Here is a 21,212-nt window from a genome sequence, read left to right as displayed (position 1 = left end):
AATAGAGACTCTCTCCTTTGGCCAAACTTTAACTAGGATCCTCTGAGCCAACCTCCAGCTTCCCTCTCTGTCCCTGTAGAATAAAGCGTGAGCAAGAATCTTGCTAAGTCAGTTTGGCGAAAATCCTTCATCATCAGTATCTTATCACCCTGTCCTGCCTTTAGCAACTCTGCTGAGTTGTTCTAACAAGAACCCGCCTCCCTCTGATGTTTCCTCTTAGCAATTTTCCATCCACTGCCTGCTACCCCTGCTTCTTGGATATAAATGGCCACTTGTCCTTGTTAAGAGTTGAGTCCCATATCTCTCCCCCACTGCAGTAGTCCCTACACCCACCACAACAGCCTCCCTTAAAAAGTCTGCTTTACCATTCTTTAACAAGGGTCACTGAATAATTTTTTCCTTAACAGAATATTTTTTCTTTAACACTGGAAGCCAACTAGAAGGGTGCTGCATTATTCCAGACAATAGCAAATACGGTGGTCAAAGGAAATATGGAGAGAAACAGACTTAACTAGAGACAGTTAGGATGCTGAGTTCATTGGATTTGGTGTTTGGGTAGAGGGAGAGAAAAGTCATAGATAATGCTCACATTTTCAAATCTGAGTAACCAAACAGAGAGTGGTACCCATTCACTGAGATAAGAAATGCAGAAAGAAGGGAAGGTTTGATACGTTGTAAAACATGTTAAGTCTCAGCTGAGTTATCCAAGTGGAAATAGCAGTGGATGGGAGCTCCCTTCTGGCATCTTCTACTGACTCTGTGAAGAAAGTAGCAGCATTTCCTAGGATTGAGGGGGGAGAGGATACAGTCTGAAGAGAGCAGGGAGTGTTCAATGTACCCACTGCAGAGAATAGGAGAGAATTAGAAAGACAGGGGAGTATTTTCTATCTCTGAGGAACCAGAGAGAAACCTGAATGGAGAAGGGTACCAACCTATAAGGCTGCATAACAATTTTTCCACTTGTGTTGAGCAATCTCAGCACAGTTAGATTGATTAAGAATTAAGGATTTACCAACATATTTAATACTAATAGACATGATGGTATTCTCTCTCTCAAACAAGACAGAGGCTGGATATGGGCTGTGCATTCTAAATTGGATAGGGCCGTGGAGGCAGTGGACCAAAAAAAAGTGGGGGATAGGGGTAGTATGTGACTCAAGAGCCTCAAAGTTCAAAGAATAAAAATTATGGGATTAGTAGAGTAAGAGAAAAAAGCTTAAAAAAAAAAGAGCTTGTGGTTAGACTCAAATATCTAAATTTAAGAATTCACTTATACAGGAGGAGCTCCAGAAGTTAAGGCCATAAGGCCATGAGCATTGCAGAATGGAAGTAAGGGCCCTGGCAGATGAGGAAAATCAACAAACTGATATGGGTCACCCCACTGGCACTCTCAAATAACCTAAGACAATAACAGGCCTTAGCCTAGGGGACCTACGGGAAGACTGTGAGTCAGGTGTCAACATTTCCAAAAGCTGACTACACTTTAGTAGATAACAGGGAAGAAAGATACAGGGTGCTACGGCTACATAGCATAAGCCTCAAAAGTTCAACAGATATGCCAAGGTAATAAAAACATACTTTTAATCAGTTCTCTCAGCAGGAAGAGGGAAAAAACTGGCTAAATACCAACAACGAAAACCATCACCTTTTAACTTTTAGAAAGACATAGGCTATATCCACTACAAACATTCCCATTCATATTAAGAAAAAGACAGGATTGAGCACAAAATAAAAGGTATTCTATGTTTGCTTTGTGAGCATTTTCCACAATATTAAGATAGATATTAAGGGCACTTACTGTACCAGCTTGAGGGCCAGACAGCCTGGGCGTGAACTCTGATTCCTTGATTCACCAGCTGAGTGAATGTGCACAGAGGCCTCATCTTCCTGAGACTCATTTTCCTCATTTGCACAATAGGAACGTTACACTATCACGTGTGACTGACAGGGTTATGTTCTAACACTACTCACAGCACATGAGCAAATATTCAGTTAAACTATTATCAATAAATTAAAAATTAAAAAAACAAACTATGAGCAGTATCAGAAATATCACCCTAATTTATAATAAAAATTGAAAATTATATAAAGTCAATTACTTTACAAAGTGACGAATACTATTAGATATCTCTATACAAATGCTATTTTTTTAACCATAAGTATGTTTTCTTTTTTTATATAAATTTATATATATATATTTTTTTTGTATTTATTTTTGGCTGCATTGGGTCTTCGTTGCTGCGCGTGGGCTTCTTCTAGTTGCAGCAAGCGGGGGCTACTCTTCGTTGAGGTGCGCGGGCTTCTCACTGCATTGCCTTCTCTTGTTGCGGAGCACGGGCTCTAGTCACGAGGGCTTCAGTAGTCGTGGCACTCAGGCTCAGTAGTTGTGGCTCGCGGGCTTAGTTGCTCCGCAGCAATGTGGGATCTTCCCAGACCAGGGCTCGAACCCGTGTCTCCTGCATTGGCAGGCGGACTCTTAACCACTGTGCCACCAGGTAAGTCCCGATGCTATTTTTTAATTTTTATACTTTACAAATATATATCCTGCGAAGTAAATGAACTTTCATAAAGTACATCTTTATGAAATGTCTGTCTCAAACAGTTTCTCATGCAGCATTTGGCAGCCGTGAATGCTTCCATGTAAAGAATAAGAAATGTAATGACTACTGTTCACAGTGGGGCAAGTCTGGGTGAGGGACTGCAAACACGGCAGTTAAGAGCACAGAAAGGAAAAGCAAGGAAAACCATCAACTTAACAATTTTATTTTTAAAAGCCTTGGCAAGTATTGAATGAATGCCCTTCAAAAAAAGATTCTGGAAGAAAAAACTAGGTAACAGCTTAGGTGTTTAAATGAAATATATATGGGCCACAGATTCTAACTAGATATGAAAGAAAGTGCGAACAGTGGAAAGAGGGGAAAAAAAGGGTGGGGGGAGAATAAGCAACAAAGAATCCTCAAAGTTCAAAGGATAAGAATGATGGGAATACACTGGTTACCAAATCACATTAATGACCCTGTAAATTAGAAACGGGCATAAATTCTTATCGTAGTTTCACTGTCAACTTTTGTAACAGTCATCAAAAACTTACACATTGATTAGCCTTGAAAACTTCTTAAAGGGACTCATTTCTAGAATGGCCTACGTAATTTAGAGGACTTCTGGAAAGATGAGAGGCATGCCTAAACACACATAAACTCTTCAAAAGCCTAAACTTCAATTATGTGAAAATGGTTTTCACTACAACCACCTTCACATTAAAAACAAAACACACAGGTATTGAAAACACATAGCAATTAAAAGCCATTGCTATGGTGCCAAAAATGATGATACAGTTGGCAGTCTCCGAAAAAGATGACTGACCATTTTATCGAATCCCCGAAAAATAATTTAACTCTTTTAGAGATAATCATTTGACTGATCTGTGTGGGAAATGGCTATAAGAGGATAACTTCAGATACTTAAAAATACTTTTTTTACAAAAATATTATACACTCTAAAAATTTTGAAAACTAAAACATAATAATCTGTCTACCTTCAAATTCCACCTCCAAGAGATAGTCAATATTTATTTTTGACCTACTTCACTATTCAATATTAATAATACAATATTAATAATAATTATTGAATATACGCACAGAAAGTTAAATCATACAGGAACATACTCTGCTTTTTTCACTTTCAGATACTTAATCTGCAAATATACTGAGTCTTATATTATAGTTCAGTCTCTAAGGATTATCCAATACAATAAACAATACCTGTCTTCTTTCAAGCCTCTTCCAATTCAATGTCACTAAGCATTCCATGCTTCTCATCTTGCCTCTTAAAAAAATCTCAAAGCACTTAAACTGTACTAATAGAGTACTGATTCAACAGTAGAGGCAAGATCTCTACAGCATCTTCCATATAGGTCCTTTCCAAAGGATAGTCTCATTAAAAATACTGCAGTATTTCAGGTACTTCTGGGTCAAATTGACTAAACAAAGTCTTTCTAATTGCAAATATTATAAATTTTTTTTTTGCTCACGAGCCTAAAGAATTAGTTGATGAGTTTGAAAATGAACAGAAATCTGTTAACAGTTCTTCCTTTTCATTACACTTCATTTATTATACATGGAACCAGTAAGCTACTATTAATGAAACATGAAGTTAAATTCTCCAATATAAAAACTGCTGATGTAGCATTAATTTATAAGTCAAATAACAGCATCTAATCTAAATACTTATTTGCATATGTTAAACTTTTAAATGAAAAAAGTGTAACTATTATTCCTAAATGAATGCAATCAAATGTTAATTTATAGAAAGGGATTTAAAAAAATTTTTTTTAATAGCAACCCCTGGGAATACATTTTACATCACAACAAGTATGCATATATCTGTTTACATGTCTGCGTATGTATATATAAAACAAAAGTTCCACAAAACAATATTTGCCCTTACTATTGCAATGTATTGTTATTTTCTACTCCTGTTTCTTTTCTTTTTTAATGCTTGTGATAATCCACTAGTTGTTTCTGCAACCACTAACAAGTCACAACTTGCAGTTTGGAAAACAGTGAGACAATTCAGAGACAATGAATACGCGGGATAACCCGCCCTAAATTTTAGATGGTCCCCAACTTCAAATGGTTCAACTTAACAATTTTTCCATTTTCCCATGGTACTAAACCATACACATCTGGTAGAAACCGTACTTCCATTTTTGAATTTTGATCTTTTCCCAGGCTAGCAATACATAGGATGACCCTCTCTAGTGAGGCTGGGCGGCCACAGCTCCCACTCAGCCACGTAATCCTGAGTGTAAACAACCAAACCAACACACTTATAACCATTCTGTACCCAGACAACCATTCCACATTTCACCTTCAGTACAGTATTCAATAAATTACATGAGATATTTTTCAATGCTTTATCATAAATTAGGCTTTGAGATAGATAAGTGTGCCCAGATATAGACTAATGTTAAGTGTCTTGAGCACATCTCAGGTAGGCTAAGCTCTGCTGTCCTGTAGGTTAAATGTGTTAAAAGCATTTTCAACTTAGGATATTCTGAACTTACGAAGGGTTTATCGAAACATAACCCCACCGTAAGTTGAGGAAGCTGGACTTTAAAAGATGGACAAGCACAGGCTCGTCAGGGTTTTAACTCCACGGCTACTTTGAAAAGCGGAGGACAAGGTGAAGAGGAGCAAGTTAAAGCTGTACTTCACAACCCACACAGTAAGTAAAACATTCTCACCAAAGACCCTAGACCTGCACTCTGTAAACCACAGGTCAAGTTTATTTACTTCAGACAACAAACTAAGATAAATGCTGTGACACTACAGTGATTCAAGGCATTTAAACAGTAATTGGCCCCTACCCACAGGCCCAACCAAAGTTAGTCTACCAATGCTCCTTTGTTAAGGTATCTAGACCATTCTCTTGAGGCTGCTTGGAAAATGTTATCATTTGGGCTTTCTACAAAAATTCTCTCAGTGAACATGATTTACTCCTCCATCAGATGCCTCTCCCTCTGCCTATTCTAGACACAGGGAGATGAAGCAATCCCCAATGATCTGAAATTCACTGCCACCAAACTGTCATCTCAGACTGCCCCTGTTTGAAGTTCACAACCGTAAGGGGACTTACAGCACTGCAAGTGTAGAACAATCCTTCATAGCTAATCCACTCAATATTCAGCACTTAACCTTTTAAACCCATTTATTGCTAAATCAATGCAATTAGCAGATGATAGCAAAATAAGTTAACATATAAAAACTGAGTAGATGCAATTATGTAAAGCAGGCAACTGGTAATTTTCAACTGTGATCTGAAATGATGAAATTTAATCTAAAATCCTTTCCCTCACCCCCCTTTACCACCTTATCGCCCACCCCTCCTCACACCTCCAATGTGAATTCTAAATTTGGGGGAGGTCATACCTTGCTCTGAGATCATTATGTTAAAATACTATGTTTTGATTTCTAATCAATAAAATTACTTTTATTTATTTATATCCTACTCTACCAAAACTGTCTTTAAAAATGATTTGAAGTAGCTTGAAAAATGTAGGTAAGAAAACATCAACCTCAGAAAAGTACAGTTAACTTAATTAAGTCCGTACTGACGTCCTTAAAACAAACTGCCTTACTTTAAAACTCCCATGAGAAATCACATGTTCGTAAAACAGAATGAAAACTTGACTATTTTAACTCAATAAAATTCAATGTTACATAGTTAATCTGAAAATTCCTAAGTGTCTCTATGTTGTTTAATTATCCAATGATTCAAATAAACATAATCGCGTATATAAAATGACTGTGTATACACTTACATGTATGTATGTATGTATATGCAAAACAAAATTCAGAACATTCACTTTATCCAATAAAATACATTCTTGTTACTTCAGATTACAGAAAAAATAATATAAATGACTATTAAATTTAAGAAGAAACTATGAACTCTTTATAAAGTATAATTTCTTATTATCATGCCTCAGCAGAATAACTAGGAACTATCTTATACCTACTCTGCCAAGCAGTGTGCGAAACTCTTTTACACTGTAATACCCTGCAGACTAAATTCTGATATCCTAACAAGAAAATACAGTAAAAATCTCATCAAGACAGTATTAAGCTATCTAGCAACCCCAGCAATCTACAAGCCAAGAATTAGAAGACCATCCATAGTAGGTGGTAAAATTTGTGCCAGAGTGACATAACAGAAAACCCTTCCTCCATCCCATTTAATAACTACAAGATTTCATTTGTTATCTATAACAAATCTATAGTAGATAAGAAATTCAATGACAAAAGAAAATAATTAAAACAAGATAAGATTAAAAATACCCACAAGCCTAAAGCTAGTTCATGATCAGTAGTCTATTTTTAAAAGGAGAGACATAGATCACATTTTAAATGTTTTGTCAAATGGTTAAAATTATTTAAAGAAAAATAACTATATTATGCTTTAAACTTCTAAACACTTTGTCAAAATATAATTATATTCTTTTAAATTTGAGGTGTAAGGCAATAACCCATTATCTAACCTGTGAGATAAGAGACCAATAAATATATATATTGGTCTCTGTCCCCGGTTCCTGGCACAGAACTCCTAAAGCCCTTGTAATTTCCTAAGTAATACAGCACTAAGAACATCTTTTGTTCTAGTATTTGGTCTTTGACCCCAGTTCCTGACCCAGGGCTCCTAAATCCCTTGGAGTTTCCTGGGTAACAGCACTGTCTTGTTCTAATGAGGTGACTGGGTGGGCTCCTGGATGGGGGCGGTCACCAGAAAGACTAAGCCATGACGAGAAGCTTGGAACTTTCAGCCCCAGCCCCCATTCTCCAGAGAGGGGAGGGGACTGGAGAAGGATTTAATGACTGTCATGCCTACATGATGAAGCCTCCATAAAAATCCCACAAGTAAGGCATTCGGAGAGCTTCTGGGTTCCTGAACACATGGAGGAAGTGGGACAGTGGCTTCCCAGAGATGGCACCTCCCATATACCTGGCCCTGTGTATCTCTTTCATCTGGATGTTCATCTGTATCCTTCATCGCACCCTTTGAAAATAAGTTGGCAAATGGTAAGTAAACTTTTCCTGAGTTCCCTGAGCCACTCTAGCAAATTAATCAACTCCAAGGAGGGAGTCACGGAAACCTCTGATTTATAGCTGATGACTCAGATGCCCAGGGGGCCATCAGGACTTGCAAGTGGCATCTGAAGGGGTGGGGGCAGGGGGCAGGCAGCCTTGTGAGACTGAGCCCATGGGACCTGACACCATCTCCAGATGGAGAGGGTCAGAACTGAGTGAGATTACAGGACACTCAGCTGCTGTCACAGAACTGCTTGGTGTGGGAACAACCCACACACATCTGATGTCAGAACTGCTGCAAGGGTAGTAGTACCGTGAGCACAGACGAGAAGCACAGGAGGAAAACCGAGTGTTTCCTAATACATAGTCCCTCCGCACAGAGCTAATCAGAATCTCTCAATGCCAGGGCTTAAGGGGAGTTAAGACTTTCTATTTTCTACCTATTTCTTCAATCAATATGTACACTAACTCTCTTAGAATTCTGTTACATGAGATAATTTATAAGAACACAGGATGATTATTCATAACAAGTTTCCAAGGTCACAGTTAGCATTTTATACAGTATATTCTTTTCCCTAATCATGAAAAAGCCCTATAAGTATTATAATATCAATTTTACAGATGAGAAAAATGAGATTCAAAGATGGTAGGTGCCCAAGGCCACCTGGTGGCAGATTAGGGATACGGAACCCAGGTGTGTCTGAAACCCAAGCATGTAACTGTTACACCAGGGACTAAAGTTAAGCTACTTCCAAATTTTACCTTGTTTTGAAAAAGAGGTTTTGGGCTTGTGGTTATTTAGTAAATTTCCTATTACTGAATAAAAATACCTCAATAAAATAAAATGAAAGACCAAATGAAGGCCAATTTTAGTCCGAATGAATCCATTATTACAAGTTGGCCAGACATAAACAGGCTCCTAACAGAACCTTATCCTGAGGATACTGCTAATGGCACGTGCAAAAATCGGAAAGGAAGTTCCTCCTGAACATATTATGAGGTCATCTGGGAACAATGAAAGGAAAACAGAAATAAGCACAGAATACTGAAGGATGCTGGGTCAGTGCACTGGTTACTTACAGCACCTGCACAGGCAGTGATGCATGGACTGCAAAGTTAGGGAGGCAGAGTCCAGGAAGGAAGAGGGTCCACAAACCTCAAAGGTACAAAATTAAAAGCAGGTGAACAAAAAAGTTCTATTATGTAAGTAATAATTCTAAAGAATTAATAAAAACAGCACAATTTTAAACCAATATATAAAACAGCTGACATCATATCTGGGATTTGAGATCCCCTTTCTTGCCATTGGCTATAATCATATATTTTGAAAGTCACTGATTTTCATGAAGAAACTATTATAGAAGTATTAATATATAAGTAAAGTACCTACTGTTTTCCAACAATCAATAGATATGTATTTCGAACTTGTGAAAATATCTTAAGAGCCATAAAATTTTCATTTTAATGATGCTTAATGCTCACTTGCCTAAAATCCTAGCTCAGGTTAAAAAAAAATGTTAAGTACTCTTACTTTGGGATCAATCCAAACCATTTATTCAATATTCCCCCTCAATAAAAAACCAAGGAAAGGAACATTCTATTCTCTTCTACTGGCAGTTATATCAAGCAAAGTAGAAGCCTTTCTCTTAACCACAAATAAAAGTTATATAATTTAGTTACTGATTAAACAATTAACTAGAAATATATTCAACTTAAAATCTATGAGTTCATGGCATTATCCTAGCATTCATTCACTGAACAAATATTCACTGAATATCTTCTATGTTTGCAAACCTAGAACAGACCTAGTTAAGAACTGAGTAATGATCCAGAAAAATTCTTTCCCGGCCCTCAGAGAACCTGGAGGCAAAGGGGCGAATTTCATTAAAATATTTAACTTCTGTAATATTAGCAACTAATTCACAAAAGTTATAGTAATAAAGCTTTTAAATATAGAAGAAAACTACAGCTATCTGAGGCAAATAGAGCTTTCAACTATCACACCAGTAAAATCACCTAGAATGCTTAATGTTAAGGTACTGACAAACAGGGATCTCTCATTACTCCAGACTAATGAGAGATGGAAGACGAGGAGTAAGCAGTGGTCTGGCACCAACCATGAGTTCAAATCTCAGGTTAGCCTCTTACTAACCGTATGGCCTGGGAAATTTCAGAAACCCTCTCTGCCTATGAGTTCACATCTGCAACAGGAATAGAGAGTGATTTAAAGATGCCAAAAAAAATGCATGGTTCAAAGCAGGCTTTCTCTAAAAAGTCAGTTTCCAGTTCTTCACCAACTTAGCCACAGCAAGGTTAAAACCAAAAATCCTAGATAAGTGACACGCATCAATGTGAGAAAAATGACATCCTTCACCGCCAGTGCTGCGATTGAAGGAAGAGTGAGCAGTCTTCAGTGGGGTTTCACTGTTTCATCTGAGGTGCTGTAGTCTCAGAATATCACTGAGGTTTACACTCAAATGGAAATATAAAAACACCTTCAGAAGAGGGAAAAAAATGATCATCGCTCTTTTCCAAATTACTGGCTTCTAAAAACTGGCTAAGTGGAAATCATTTCTTTAGTTTTACGTGTAACTAATTTTTTAAAGTGTAGGGCTAGACGTTTCACATGGATTACACAGAACAACAGGAGGAACCCGCAGTTACAGGGGCATCTTCCCAGAGCAATGCCATGCTGCACAGCCCAGAGAAGCCAGTCAGCAAGGCAGATGCTGCCTTCCGGAGCAAACACAGGACAGCAATGCGAGTGGGGCCCCTGCAACTATGCCACAGTACTCTCAACAAATGTAATTAACCTGGATAATTTTTTTCATGTATATGATCCTCAATTGAAGGGAAGTATAAAAATCATAAAGGAAAACGAAGTTTAAAGACATATATATAACCAGGCAGTTACTTCCTTACACTTAAGGCACTTTCATTTATAACAGCATCACCCTCAGCCTCTTCCCACATCCTACCTTCCACTGACTCCTCACTAATCTAAATCCCTTGATAGAAAGAAGTTGAAAGGGAGAGAAGGATCAGGACATCGGTAGGAGAGAAGGATCAGGACATCGGTAACATGCAGACTTAAAATTTCCAAAGGAATCGAGCATTCATTATCATAATTAGGCATGTAGTATCTGATTTTACTGATAGACATGTATTGTTATACGGCACCTTTAGAACATGAAAAATTACATAGTTCATAATATATTACACTATATCGACAGCTATACAATTCTCTTTCATGAAATAGCTGGATAAATATGTCAACCCATGACATAAAACAATATAAGAAATCATCCTATTTTACTGAATATGTTTGCATGGTTCAAAAATCAAAACTATGTTGAAAGGTATACAGTGTGTCCCCTGCATATGAACGAGTTCCGTTCTGAGAGCACATTCATAAGTCCAATTTGTTCGTAAGTCCAACAAAGTTAGCCTAGGTACCCACCTAATACAATCAGCTGTATAGTACAGTACTGTAATAGGTTTATCATACTTTTCACACAAATAATAGATAAAAAACAAACACAAAAAAGAAAAACATTTTTAATCTTACAGTCCAGTACCTTGAAAAGTACAATGGTACAGTACAACAGCTGGCGTACAGGGGCTGGCATCAAGTGAACAGGCAAGAAGAGTTACTGACTGGAGGAGGGAGAGGAGGTGGGAGATGGTAGAGCTGAAGCATAGTCAGCAATAGGAGACGGAGGGCAAGCTGCAATTTCACTCATGCCTGACGTTGATGGCACAGGTTCTGGTTCCTTGCTGGATTCAATTCTATCTACCCTCTTGAAAAAACGATCCAGTGATGTCTGGGTAGTAGCTCTTTTTTTTTCACCATAGATGACACGGTAGCACCGGACTGCCTTCTGAATGGCTGCTGCAACCTTCGTGTACCGTTCCACTTTCGGGTTCTGTGCCTCAAAAACCAACAGTGCCTCCTCAAATAAAGAAAATCCCCTTGCCATTTCCTGCATCGTGAATCTCTTCGGTTCTTCAGTTACTTCTTCTTCCTCTTGTCTCTCTCCGTCCTTTCGCTGGGCCTCCAATTCCAGGCACTTCTTAGCAGTACCAGCTACATCACTGCTGCTTTTACACTTGCTTCCAGACATCCTGGGCTTGAAATAAAGATACGGTACTACTGTACTCTATACAGTACTGTAAAGTACACAAAAGTACAACCACTTGTAGAGGATGCACGCACGTGACAATGTACGCCAGACACATGAACTAACTTACACGATTGGACATGCATGTTCACATCTTTGAAAGTTCCTACGTAGGGGACTTACCATACACTGAAGTTTTGTTCCCACTCTTGTCTCAAGTCCTGTTCCCTCATACCCTTAATGGCAATCGTTTTTATTAGTTTTTTGATAATATTTCCAGGGTATTTATACAAATACTAGTAAGTACAAATATACATTCTTATTACTCCCCTTAGAGAAAAGGCATGAAATAGTATCTTCTGACCCACACCTTGATTTTTTTAAATCAATTTATCCTGGAGATCTCTCCACATCAGTACAGAGATCTTCCTCATTCCTTTTTAATAGCTGTAGCAACCTACGGTGTGGATATACCATAATTTATTCATCCAGTGCCCTATCATGTTGCTTCCAAAGTATCTTCTTAAGTGATACATTTTTCAAATCTCTCCTGTTACTGTAACAAAGTGAATTATAAATACCATAGGATTTGCTTTCTTAGACCTATAATAACACAACGTATTAGTGACCTACTTTTTGTCGGGGGGGCGGGGAGGGGGCGCCACGTGGCATGCGGGGTTTTAGTTCCCAGACCAGGGATCGAACCTGTGTCCCCTGCCGTGCAAGCACAGAGCCCTAACTACTAGACTGCCAGGGAATTCCCAGTGACCTACTGTTCATATTTTGTAAGAACCATCAGAAATTTCTACCCCACATGGCTGCATTCTCTCCCCATCAAAGCTGAATGTCTGGGCTTCCCTGGTGGCGCAGTGGTTGAGAATCTGCCTGACAATGCAGGGGACACAGGTTCGAGCCCTGGTCTGGGAAGATCCCACATGCCGCAGAGCAACTAGGCCCATGAGCCACAACTACTGAGCCTGTGCATCTGGAGCCTGTGCTCCACAACAAGAGAGGCCACAATAGTGAGAGGCCCGCGCACTGCGATGAAGAGTGGCCCCCGCTTGCCACAACTGGAGAAAGCCCTCGCACAGAAACGAAGACCCAACACAGCCACAAACAAACAAATAAACAAATAAATAAATAAATAAATAAATAAATAAAAAAAAAAGCTGAATGTCTTTCTCAGAGCCTTTAATTGTGCATTGTGACTCTCCCAAAAGTATAGCATGTGACATTTGCCGAACTTAAATTGGCTAGAGAATGGTTCTTTTGCAAAACCTTTTGCAACCTACAGGTGTATAGTATTTTGCAAAACAAACTTTAGCAAGTACTGGGGTGAATTTAATAATTACTGTCATCTATGAAGTGAGAGAGTGGCATGGACATATATACACTACCAAATGTAAAACAGATAGCTTGTGGGAAGCAGTCGCATAGCACAGGGAGATCAGCTCGGTACTTTGTGTCCACCTAGAGGGGTGGGATAGGGAGGGTGGGAGGGAGATGCAAGAGGGAGGAGACATGGGGATATATGTATATGTATACCTGATTCACTTTGTTATACAGAAGAAACTAACACACCATTGTAAAGCAATTATACTCCAATAAAGATGTTAAAAAAAAAAAAGGGCATGTAACAGAATTCTGGTCAGTAAAACATATGGGGAAGTCTGTCAAGTGGCTTTTGGGAAAGGTTTCCTTATTCCTAAAAAAAGTTGCACAAGAGAGGGTCTCTGCTGTCTTTGGATAATGTTGCTTTAGAATGTGATCGAAATGCTACAGCCACCTTGTGAACATGAGGAGAGCCAGCCTAAGACCAAAGTCTCCCCACTAAATGGCACAGTAGAGTAATGGACAGAATATGAGTTCTTAATGAAATCAATGAGTCGCTGAATTGTTCCAAGTCTGTATTCTCATCATGTGAGATAACAAGATGGTAAATGTCCTTTTGTTAAATCACTTGGAGTTGAAGTTATGTAACTTATAGCCAAATACAACCTAATAATAGAATTTTATTTATATTTTTGTATTATTTTCTAATAAAAAAAGTTCTTATCAATGACTGCCAAAAAAATAATAATAATAACTATTGTCATCTAGTTAAGCAAAATATAAGACTATGAACTTTCAAGGAAGGTACAAAACCAAACTGAGCTAATTTGTAGACTAGGCCTTAGCTGTTTTCTGAATTATAAACCCCTTCGAGATCTGAATGTAAAGCTATTTTGACCCTCTCCTAGATAATGCATATAAACTTAAAATTTTTCAGTTTCTGGGGATTCACGGACCCCTGAGGCCTTTCCACAGTCCCCATGGGCATATCTATTTTAGAAGCAATTTTAAATAGACAGTGCTATATTATCTATGGCACCATCAATACCCAACTCTAGGACAGAACTCAGAGTACTTTTCATACAAAGCTAATGAAAAACCAGCAGAAAATTCGCCATGAGGTGTTCCTTGGTGCAAAGTGAATAAAGCATACTTAAAGGGATCATATTTAACAATTAATGATATCAGGCAAAGTGGGAACTTTTACAAGGGGTTGTGGTCTGATTTTTACACAGGTGTCTCTTATTTTAAATAAATAAATTAGGTTCTTACAGGATTAAGAAAGTCGGCCTTTAATTCACCTTATACAATGTGTAATCTTATCTGGGATTTTAAAAACGCAATACATTTTACATTAGACAGCAGTATCTACCAGAAATATAACTGCAGCAAATTTGAACATGACTGTGTAAATACCCAGGAGAAACAAAAAAAATTCTGTGTTTTAAATGCAGACCAAAGAATCCCCAAGTATGATTATAGTCATGCTATAATGATTAGGATAGAAGAGGTATTAAATTGAAAAGGTGACACATGAGGGGCCACCACATTTGGTTTTGAGGGTGATACAGAAGAGCATTCGGAGGAGAGAACCAGTAGGGGCTGAAGCCCAGTCCAGGCTCCTCCCATCAAGCCTGATGCTAAAGTTGCATCTGTCATAATTCAGACAAACACAGCCCTGTAATACCCTCTTCCCTCCCTTCCCTGACACTTCGTCCCCCCAGAACCCCACCCACCCATGGCAAATATTAAAAATTGCTAAAATTTTGAAAAGGAAAGATGTTTTCTAGATCAAGATAATATCCCAGTAGCCAAAGTATAGTACAATGGGAACTTCTAATTTAAATTCTCAACAAAAATTTGTTTCTTAAGGACTTATTTTAACAGAAACATCTCCAATACTACCACGGAACTCAATGGGAAGAGTCTACTATACATAAATTTGCTTTATTCCTTTTGTGTTGTTGTTGAATATATCGATTCCTAAAGTGAGAGGAGTTCTGTGTAAGTATTGTCAGTATTTTTCCAGAATAAAGAGTAGTATTAGGCTGAAAATATTCTGTATATAAAAGAACAGGCACCAAGCACAAAAGCACCAAGTGTTAATTATATGTTATGGGAAATTATGAGAAAAAAACATTTGAGTATCATCTCGTCCCTTCTCATGCTCTATATGAGTATAGGCATCTTGCACATGTGAATCCATTTTCAAAGATATATCCATTTCCCAAGTGTCTGATGAGAGATGATATACAACTCAACAGCTCTCTAAATCGAGCAATCTGACAAAAAGCAGCAATGCAGTCCTAGAATCCGGAGAGAAGGCGATTCTATACTGCCTGACATGCGAAAAGAATGAGAACCAAATTATACCAGTCAACATAACACTCTCTACAAAAAAAAAGAAAGGATATTAAAAATATTAGTGCATCTTTTCTATTTTGTTATGAAAGGTGGATTGTGTTTCACCCTTCACTGTGATACTTACTGGGCCCCCCCCAAAAAACTGCTCTAAATAAACTTATTAAAATTCAAACTATGGGGCTTCCCTGGTGGCACAGTGGTTGAGAGTCCACCTGCCGATGCAGGGGATACGGGTTCGTGCCCCGGTCCGGGAAGATCCCACATGCCGCGGAGCGGCTGGGCCCGTGAGCCATGGCCGCTGAGCCTGCGCGTCCGGAGCCTGTGCTCCGCAACGGGAGAGGCCACAACAGTGAGAGGCCCTCGTACCGCAAAAAAAAAAATCAAACTATGGCTAAAGAAAAATTAAAATACTTAAAAATAACCTCGTTGGAGGAAATCTGAAAATATGCTTAAAATAGCCAAACTAGAACCTTTCTATACCGGCATATCAGCTCCAGATAAATATGCAAATCTATAGCATAATCTCATTATCTTCCTAAATCAAGCACTGAAAAAGTGTTTGGCCACTCTCATCACAGCAGTCACTGAAAAGCATTCAGCCCATGGAAGTAAAGAGTCAGTACTTTAGGAATCCAGGACTACTCCAGTCTGCTGGCCCTCTGCCCTCAGGAAGGCATGTCAGCGGCAGCATCACCAAACACCATCATAACACTATGCCAACCACAGACCCCTTCATGGTTTATTATCATTATACAGCTGGCCCTTTAACAACGCAGGTCAACTTATACGTGGATTTTTTTGCAACAAACACATACCACATCTCTACACGATCCACAGGTGGTTGAATCTGTGGATGTGGAACTGCAGATACAGAGGATTTTCCACTGCATGGAGGGTCAGAACCCCTAACTTCTGTGCTGTTCAAGGGTCAACTACAATTACAAATAATCCTAAAAGTCTCCCCAAGTTGTAAAATTCAATGAGTACTACTCAACAAAATACGTAAAGTTGTCTAACAAAAACAGAGGCAAACATTTTAAGTTAGAACCTTGGAATAGCTACCCGCTTTGTACAGGAATCAAAAATTCTCTTGTTCAAAAGGAGGCTAAAAAAGAGGGGGAGGTAGCTAACTGAACCTTTACATATATAAACACTTATCTTTATTACTGATACATGCTTATTGCAAAATTGGAAATAATATATGCAAAAAAAGTAGTAACTATAGAAGAATCCTTAATCAATAAGAGAAAGCTATAATATAAATCAAAAGCCACAATGAATAATCTATAATATTAACCCTATGAATCACCTGTATGCTCCTTGATATAAATGGCCCATTTTGTGAGTTGCAGATACTATCTACTTTAAGATCACATTTGCAGCAAAATACAGTAAGAAAGAAAGGGAAGGAAAGAGGAAGAAAAACCCATTACAGGATGTTGACAAGTATAAGAGTCAAGGTTTTAGCACACCACATACCACTAAAATAACATACCAGGTTCCTCCAACACCAGGTTACTTTGGCTTTCGATTTTAACCTACTCAATTAACAGGAGTTTAGTGTAACAAAACACTCTATTTTCGTATCTTAAGTTCTCTTAGAAGAAAACCTGTGTACTTCCCCGGCTCAGTTACCAAATAAACCAATTCTTCAGTCCAACTCAACTGTCCCACAGTTTCAGTTGGACTGATGACAGATTTGCTATTGTTCCCTTTATTACATCTCCAGAGATCTTGGCCCAGAGATACCAACTATAAGGCCAAAAGGGAACTAAAATCCTTATAATGTGCCTGGGGTGCTTAATATCTCTAGAGCTAACCATACCTAGTCAGAGAGCTCCCCAAAGAGAATGCATACTTAAAGACCTACCAAAAAACCTCTACTGCCAATCACCACTGAATTCATACCAGGTTGTTAATATCTTTCATTTCTACTAACAACTACTTTTCTAAAAGTATTTCTAACTCATGAAAATGTTTTAACTGGCACTCACAAGTGGAATTAGCAGGAATGCAAATGCTATCACTGTATTCACTACACATGCCAAAATAAACTCAAGGAGGTTAGGATTCTGCCTACCTTGTCTGCTTATATCCCCAGTGCCTGCCACCTAGGAGATACTTAATAGATAGTGGTAGAATAAATGAAACTACATAACAATTATTAACAGAATCCTGTTAAATCATATAGTGCTTAAAAGTAGAACATTTGCTAAAACCTGGGAACCTTCTAAACAGTGCTATTTGTTGTAACAGGATTTAATCTATACCAGAAAATAAGAATGACAGTTCAAATCAATTCTCAGGGAGGCCTAGGATAATGAGTTTTTGTACAAAGCAAACAAAAGTTGCATTTTTTTCTATAAGATAAATGCCTTTCCTCAAAACCATAATCAATGAAAATTACAGAATTTTAAGAGCAGAAGAAACCTTAGAGCCTGATTTATGAAACAGATTGGCTCCGGTTTCAGAGTAATATAAACTGCCACCAATTTATTCAAAAATTTTTGCATAATTACTTACCTAAGATAGCATTTTAGGAGTAATAATTTTATTCTACTTTTTTTTTTTTTACTGTTGGCTAGGGGTTAGAGAAGTTATGACTGATGAATACCATAATCTTCCACTTTTATGACATGCATTTACCAGTGGAAAATCAGTAAGGAAAGAGATAATCTGGTCAATGCAAATAGTTCCTCTTCCCAGTTTTCAAGTAATAGTGTTCTCTATTACTTAAACCAACAGTTCTCCTGTTCTCTCATTCTACTTTTAGACTGTATGATAGCTTATCATATTTGATTTATATTATCAATTTGTACATGGTTACTGTAGCCAAGTCTTATCTTCCCAAGATTTAGGAGGTATACCCTTCCAAAGTGCTCCCCTGCCATGCCATTAATAACAGTGTTTGATAATTCCTTTGTCATTTGTCTCCCTCATTTGAGCAGAGCTGGTTCTGTCTTGTTGGATACTACAGAATGGGTTCTAAGTAGTGTTATCACAATGAATGATTTGGAAGCCAATGGCATTATCAGAGGCCTCCTTTGCTAGCTAAGGAGGCAATATTTGAGAACACATCATAGTTTCTCTCCAGCTTTATGTAAACGCTGAGGCTCTTTACTGTTCTGAATTGAAAGTTTGCAAATAGTAAATTTAAGAACAGCCAAGTGTATCTGATACATAGTATCAGAGAAGGTGCTAAGAAATACATCTAAAACAGTTTATTCAGAGGCCACACAAAGAATTACAGAAGATCCTTAGGACGAACGAGCTTCCAGGATTCCATTACCATCAGTACGAGTGATCTTCCCAAAAACCACTGCTAAATGACTTCACTGTCTGGAGACTAACCTTTTCTCCATGTTTTGAGAATTTATAGGTGAACATGTTGAAATGATGAATGGCTACTCTCCAGGCCCTTACAATAACCTCTAAAAGGACGGGGGGAGCGGGGGGCGGATAAGTGAAATCCTTGAATAAAAATACGTGAAAAGCAATTTTCCTGTTAGTTATGAAAGACTGGAAGTTTTTCACTGCAACCTTCCCCCCTTTCCTGGTCACCAAGTAAGAACTGGAACTAACACCTCTATGCCCTTTGAGTCACGAACTATGAAGGAAGGAAAGAATCACAACCGTGGGGACCTATGCATCCTACACGAAAGCAGGAAGTCAGTTTCTTGAGCGTGGGCCACCCGTCCGGCATCCCAAATGCGAATGCCGACCTTTTGAAAGCCCACCCCCACTCCCATCTCACCCTGAAGCCACCCCCCAGCTTCAGCGGAAAACGCGCTTTTGCTAGGCTGCTGAAAAGAGCAGCGTGCAGGGTCAGAACACCTTCCACTTTGCACTTGGCCTGCGCCAGGAGGACACTCGGGTTCTCGCCAGGAGAGGAGGAGGCTGGCCGGGCAGAGTCGGCAGCGAGACGCAGCCTTGGCCGCCAACGCAGGCGGCTCGTCCACGCGGCCGGAGAAGTCCCGGAACAAAGCACGCGGCAGGCGGGTGGGGAGACAGGGAAGACGGCGAAGATTTAACCGGCTCCTCACCACGGCCTGTGGCTTTGCCAGGTGGGGCAGCGCTCCTCCTCGCGGGGAGAGGATGGGTTTATCGAGGGTCTGACCTCAAGTCCAGCGCCAAGGCCACTGGAACCTAGACCTGGCGGGGAGAACGCCGGGAAGGAGAGGCGAGCCCCGCAGAGAGGAGGAGGCGCCTGTCCGGCTGTTGACCGGCCGAGCCCGCGGGCTGCCGGGGACCCCCGGATGCCGAGACCCCTGGACGCGGCAGCCAGGATGCCGGCGGCGCGCTGCCGGCGGCGCGCTGCCGGCCCCCCCACGCCGGCCTCCTTGGCGCCGCGCCGCCCGCCCCCAGCTCCGGGCGGTCACACAAAGGGGCTGCCCCGGCGCGCCGGCCGCCTTTGGTGGGGGGGGCCCGACCCGGGACCTGCGGCCGGCCCGCCGCGCCCCAGCCTTTGTCCGCCGCGCCCCGCGCCCGCCTGCCGAGGAGCCCCGCCGCCCGCACCCTTCTCGTTACCCGGGTGAGAAGCGGTCTCATCTGCTCTCCGGCCCCGTCCGCCTCCATGGTCGGCCGTCCAGCCCGCGGCGGCCGATCCGCTGCTGCCCCGCGCGGTCCGCCCGCCGCCGCCGCCGGGGCCGAGAGCCGGACGCGCGAGGGGAAACGAACGTGCGCTCGTGAGCGAGGCGCTCGCGTGGGGAGAGCCGTGAGTCAGAGACTTGAGCGCGTGCGCGGCGACCGCGAAGCTGCCTCTCGCGGGCGCTCGAGGCCGCAGCGTGGAACGTGGAGCGGGCACTGAGCTGGAGAGAGGCCGAAGCGGGGAGGAGGGCGCCGCGGAGGCCCGGGGGCGGGGGCCAGGCCGTGATGCAAGTAGGCCCCGCCCACAGCCCGCCCCCTGGCGCCACGCCCCCGGCTGGCCGGGGTCCTCCCAGGCGAGTCCCGGCCCGGCGGCCAGGCAGCCCAGAGATGGAGCGGGAGGGTGGGAGGAAGACGGGCGTCCCAGCCGCTCGGAGGCCTTCGGGGTTCCACACTCATCTCGGCGCCACGCCACCTCCTCAGGAGTCCCGCCCCTCTAAAATCTTAAGTGACCGAAACTAAGCGTGTAGCTCGTTTTCCTAGTCCGAGGGGGGCTGGGGGTCACCACGGCGCCTACCTCCTAACCACGTTCCTCGTGGCAGGAGGGAAGAAGGCCGCTGCCCATTACAGGGGCGCTCACGGGAGCCCCAAAGGAACTAACGGGTCATTAGGAGTGCTGCAAGGTTTCTTTTTCTGTTCTGTTGGGACGAACCCCAACTCGGGGCCAGTGAAACAGGGAGCACTGCTGGCCGGGGGTCCTCGTGTGCTTGCGCCCCTGACCGGGCACCACTGCGGCACCCACACCCAAGTCCACCCTCTGGGGCACCCCCCCCCCATATCCACAGCTCTAACTGCACATGGTGACGGTGCCTGCTACACAGGGTCATTGAAGGATCAAGTGAATTTCTATCCTTAAACGTACCTGAAACATAGCATGCTTATTAGAGGCATTATTGTTTACTAGGTTGTCTTGCGTGTTTAAAAAAGAGTACAAAAAGATTAGCTGGGAAGAGCTAAATCAGTGCTATGAAAGGAAACTTTATATTCCAGCAAGTCTGGAGCACTTACCCTATCCATCTCAAAATAGATATTAGTAAAGCCCTTTGTCAGAAATAGTTAAGTATGCTGGATGACTCCTTCCTGGTTTGGATCTTAGTCCCCTTTTTTTCTAAATTTCCCAGAGAGTTACTTCTAGGTGGGCACCCATTATTCACTTACTGTGTAA

At 40.9% G+C, this 21,212-nt stretch overlaps 1 protein-coding gene across 5 annotated transcripts in view; it reads right to left on the bottom strand.

The window, feature by feature from the left end:
- The window catches only part of SLC4A7 (solute carrier family 4 member 7), a 125,073-nt gene extending 104,837 nt beyond the window's left edge, over window positions 1-20,236 (bottom strand). For all 5 annotated transcript variants that reach the window (XM_082639016.1, XM_082639017.1, XM_082639018.1 and 2 more), the window contains exon 1: window positions 19,931-20,236. In XM_082639016.1, the coding sequence (XP_082495142.1) occupies window positions 19,931-19,978 (48 nt within the window). In that variant the 5' untranslated portion in view covers window positions 19,979-20,236. The remainder of the gene's footprint in view (window positions 1-19,930) is intronic.
- Between the last annotated feature and the right edge of the window lie 976 nt (window positions 20,237-21,212).

Source organism: Mesoplodon mirus (assembly GCF_964341445.2).
Source record: "Mesoplodon mirus genome assembly, chromosome: 12".
Lineage (NCBI taxonomy): Eukaryota > Metazoa > Chordata > Mammalia > Artiodactyla > Ziphiidae > Mesoplodon > Mesoplodon mirus.
This window is presented reverse-complemented; position numbering and strand designations above follow the sequence as displayed.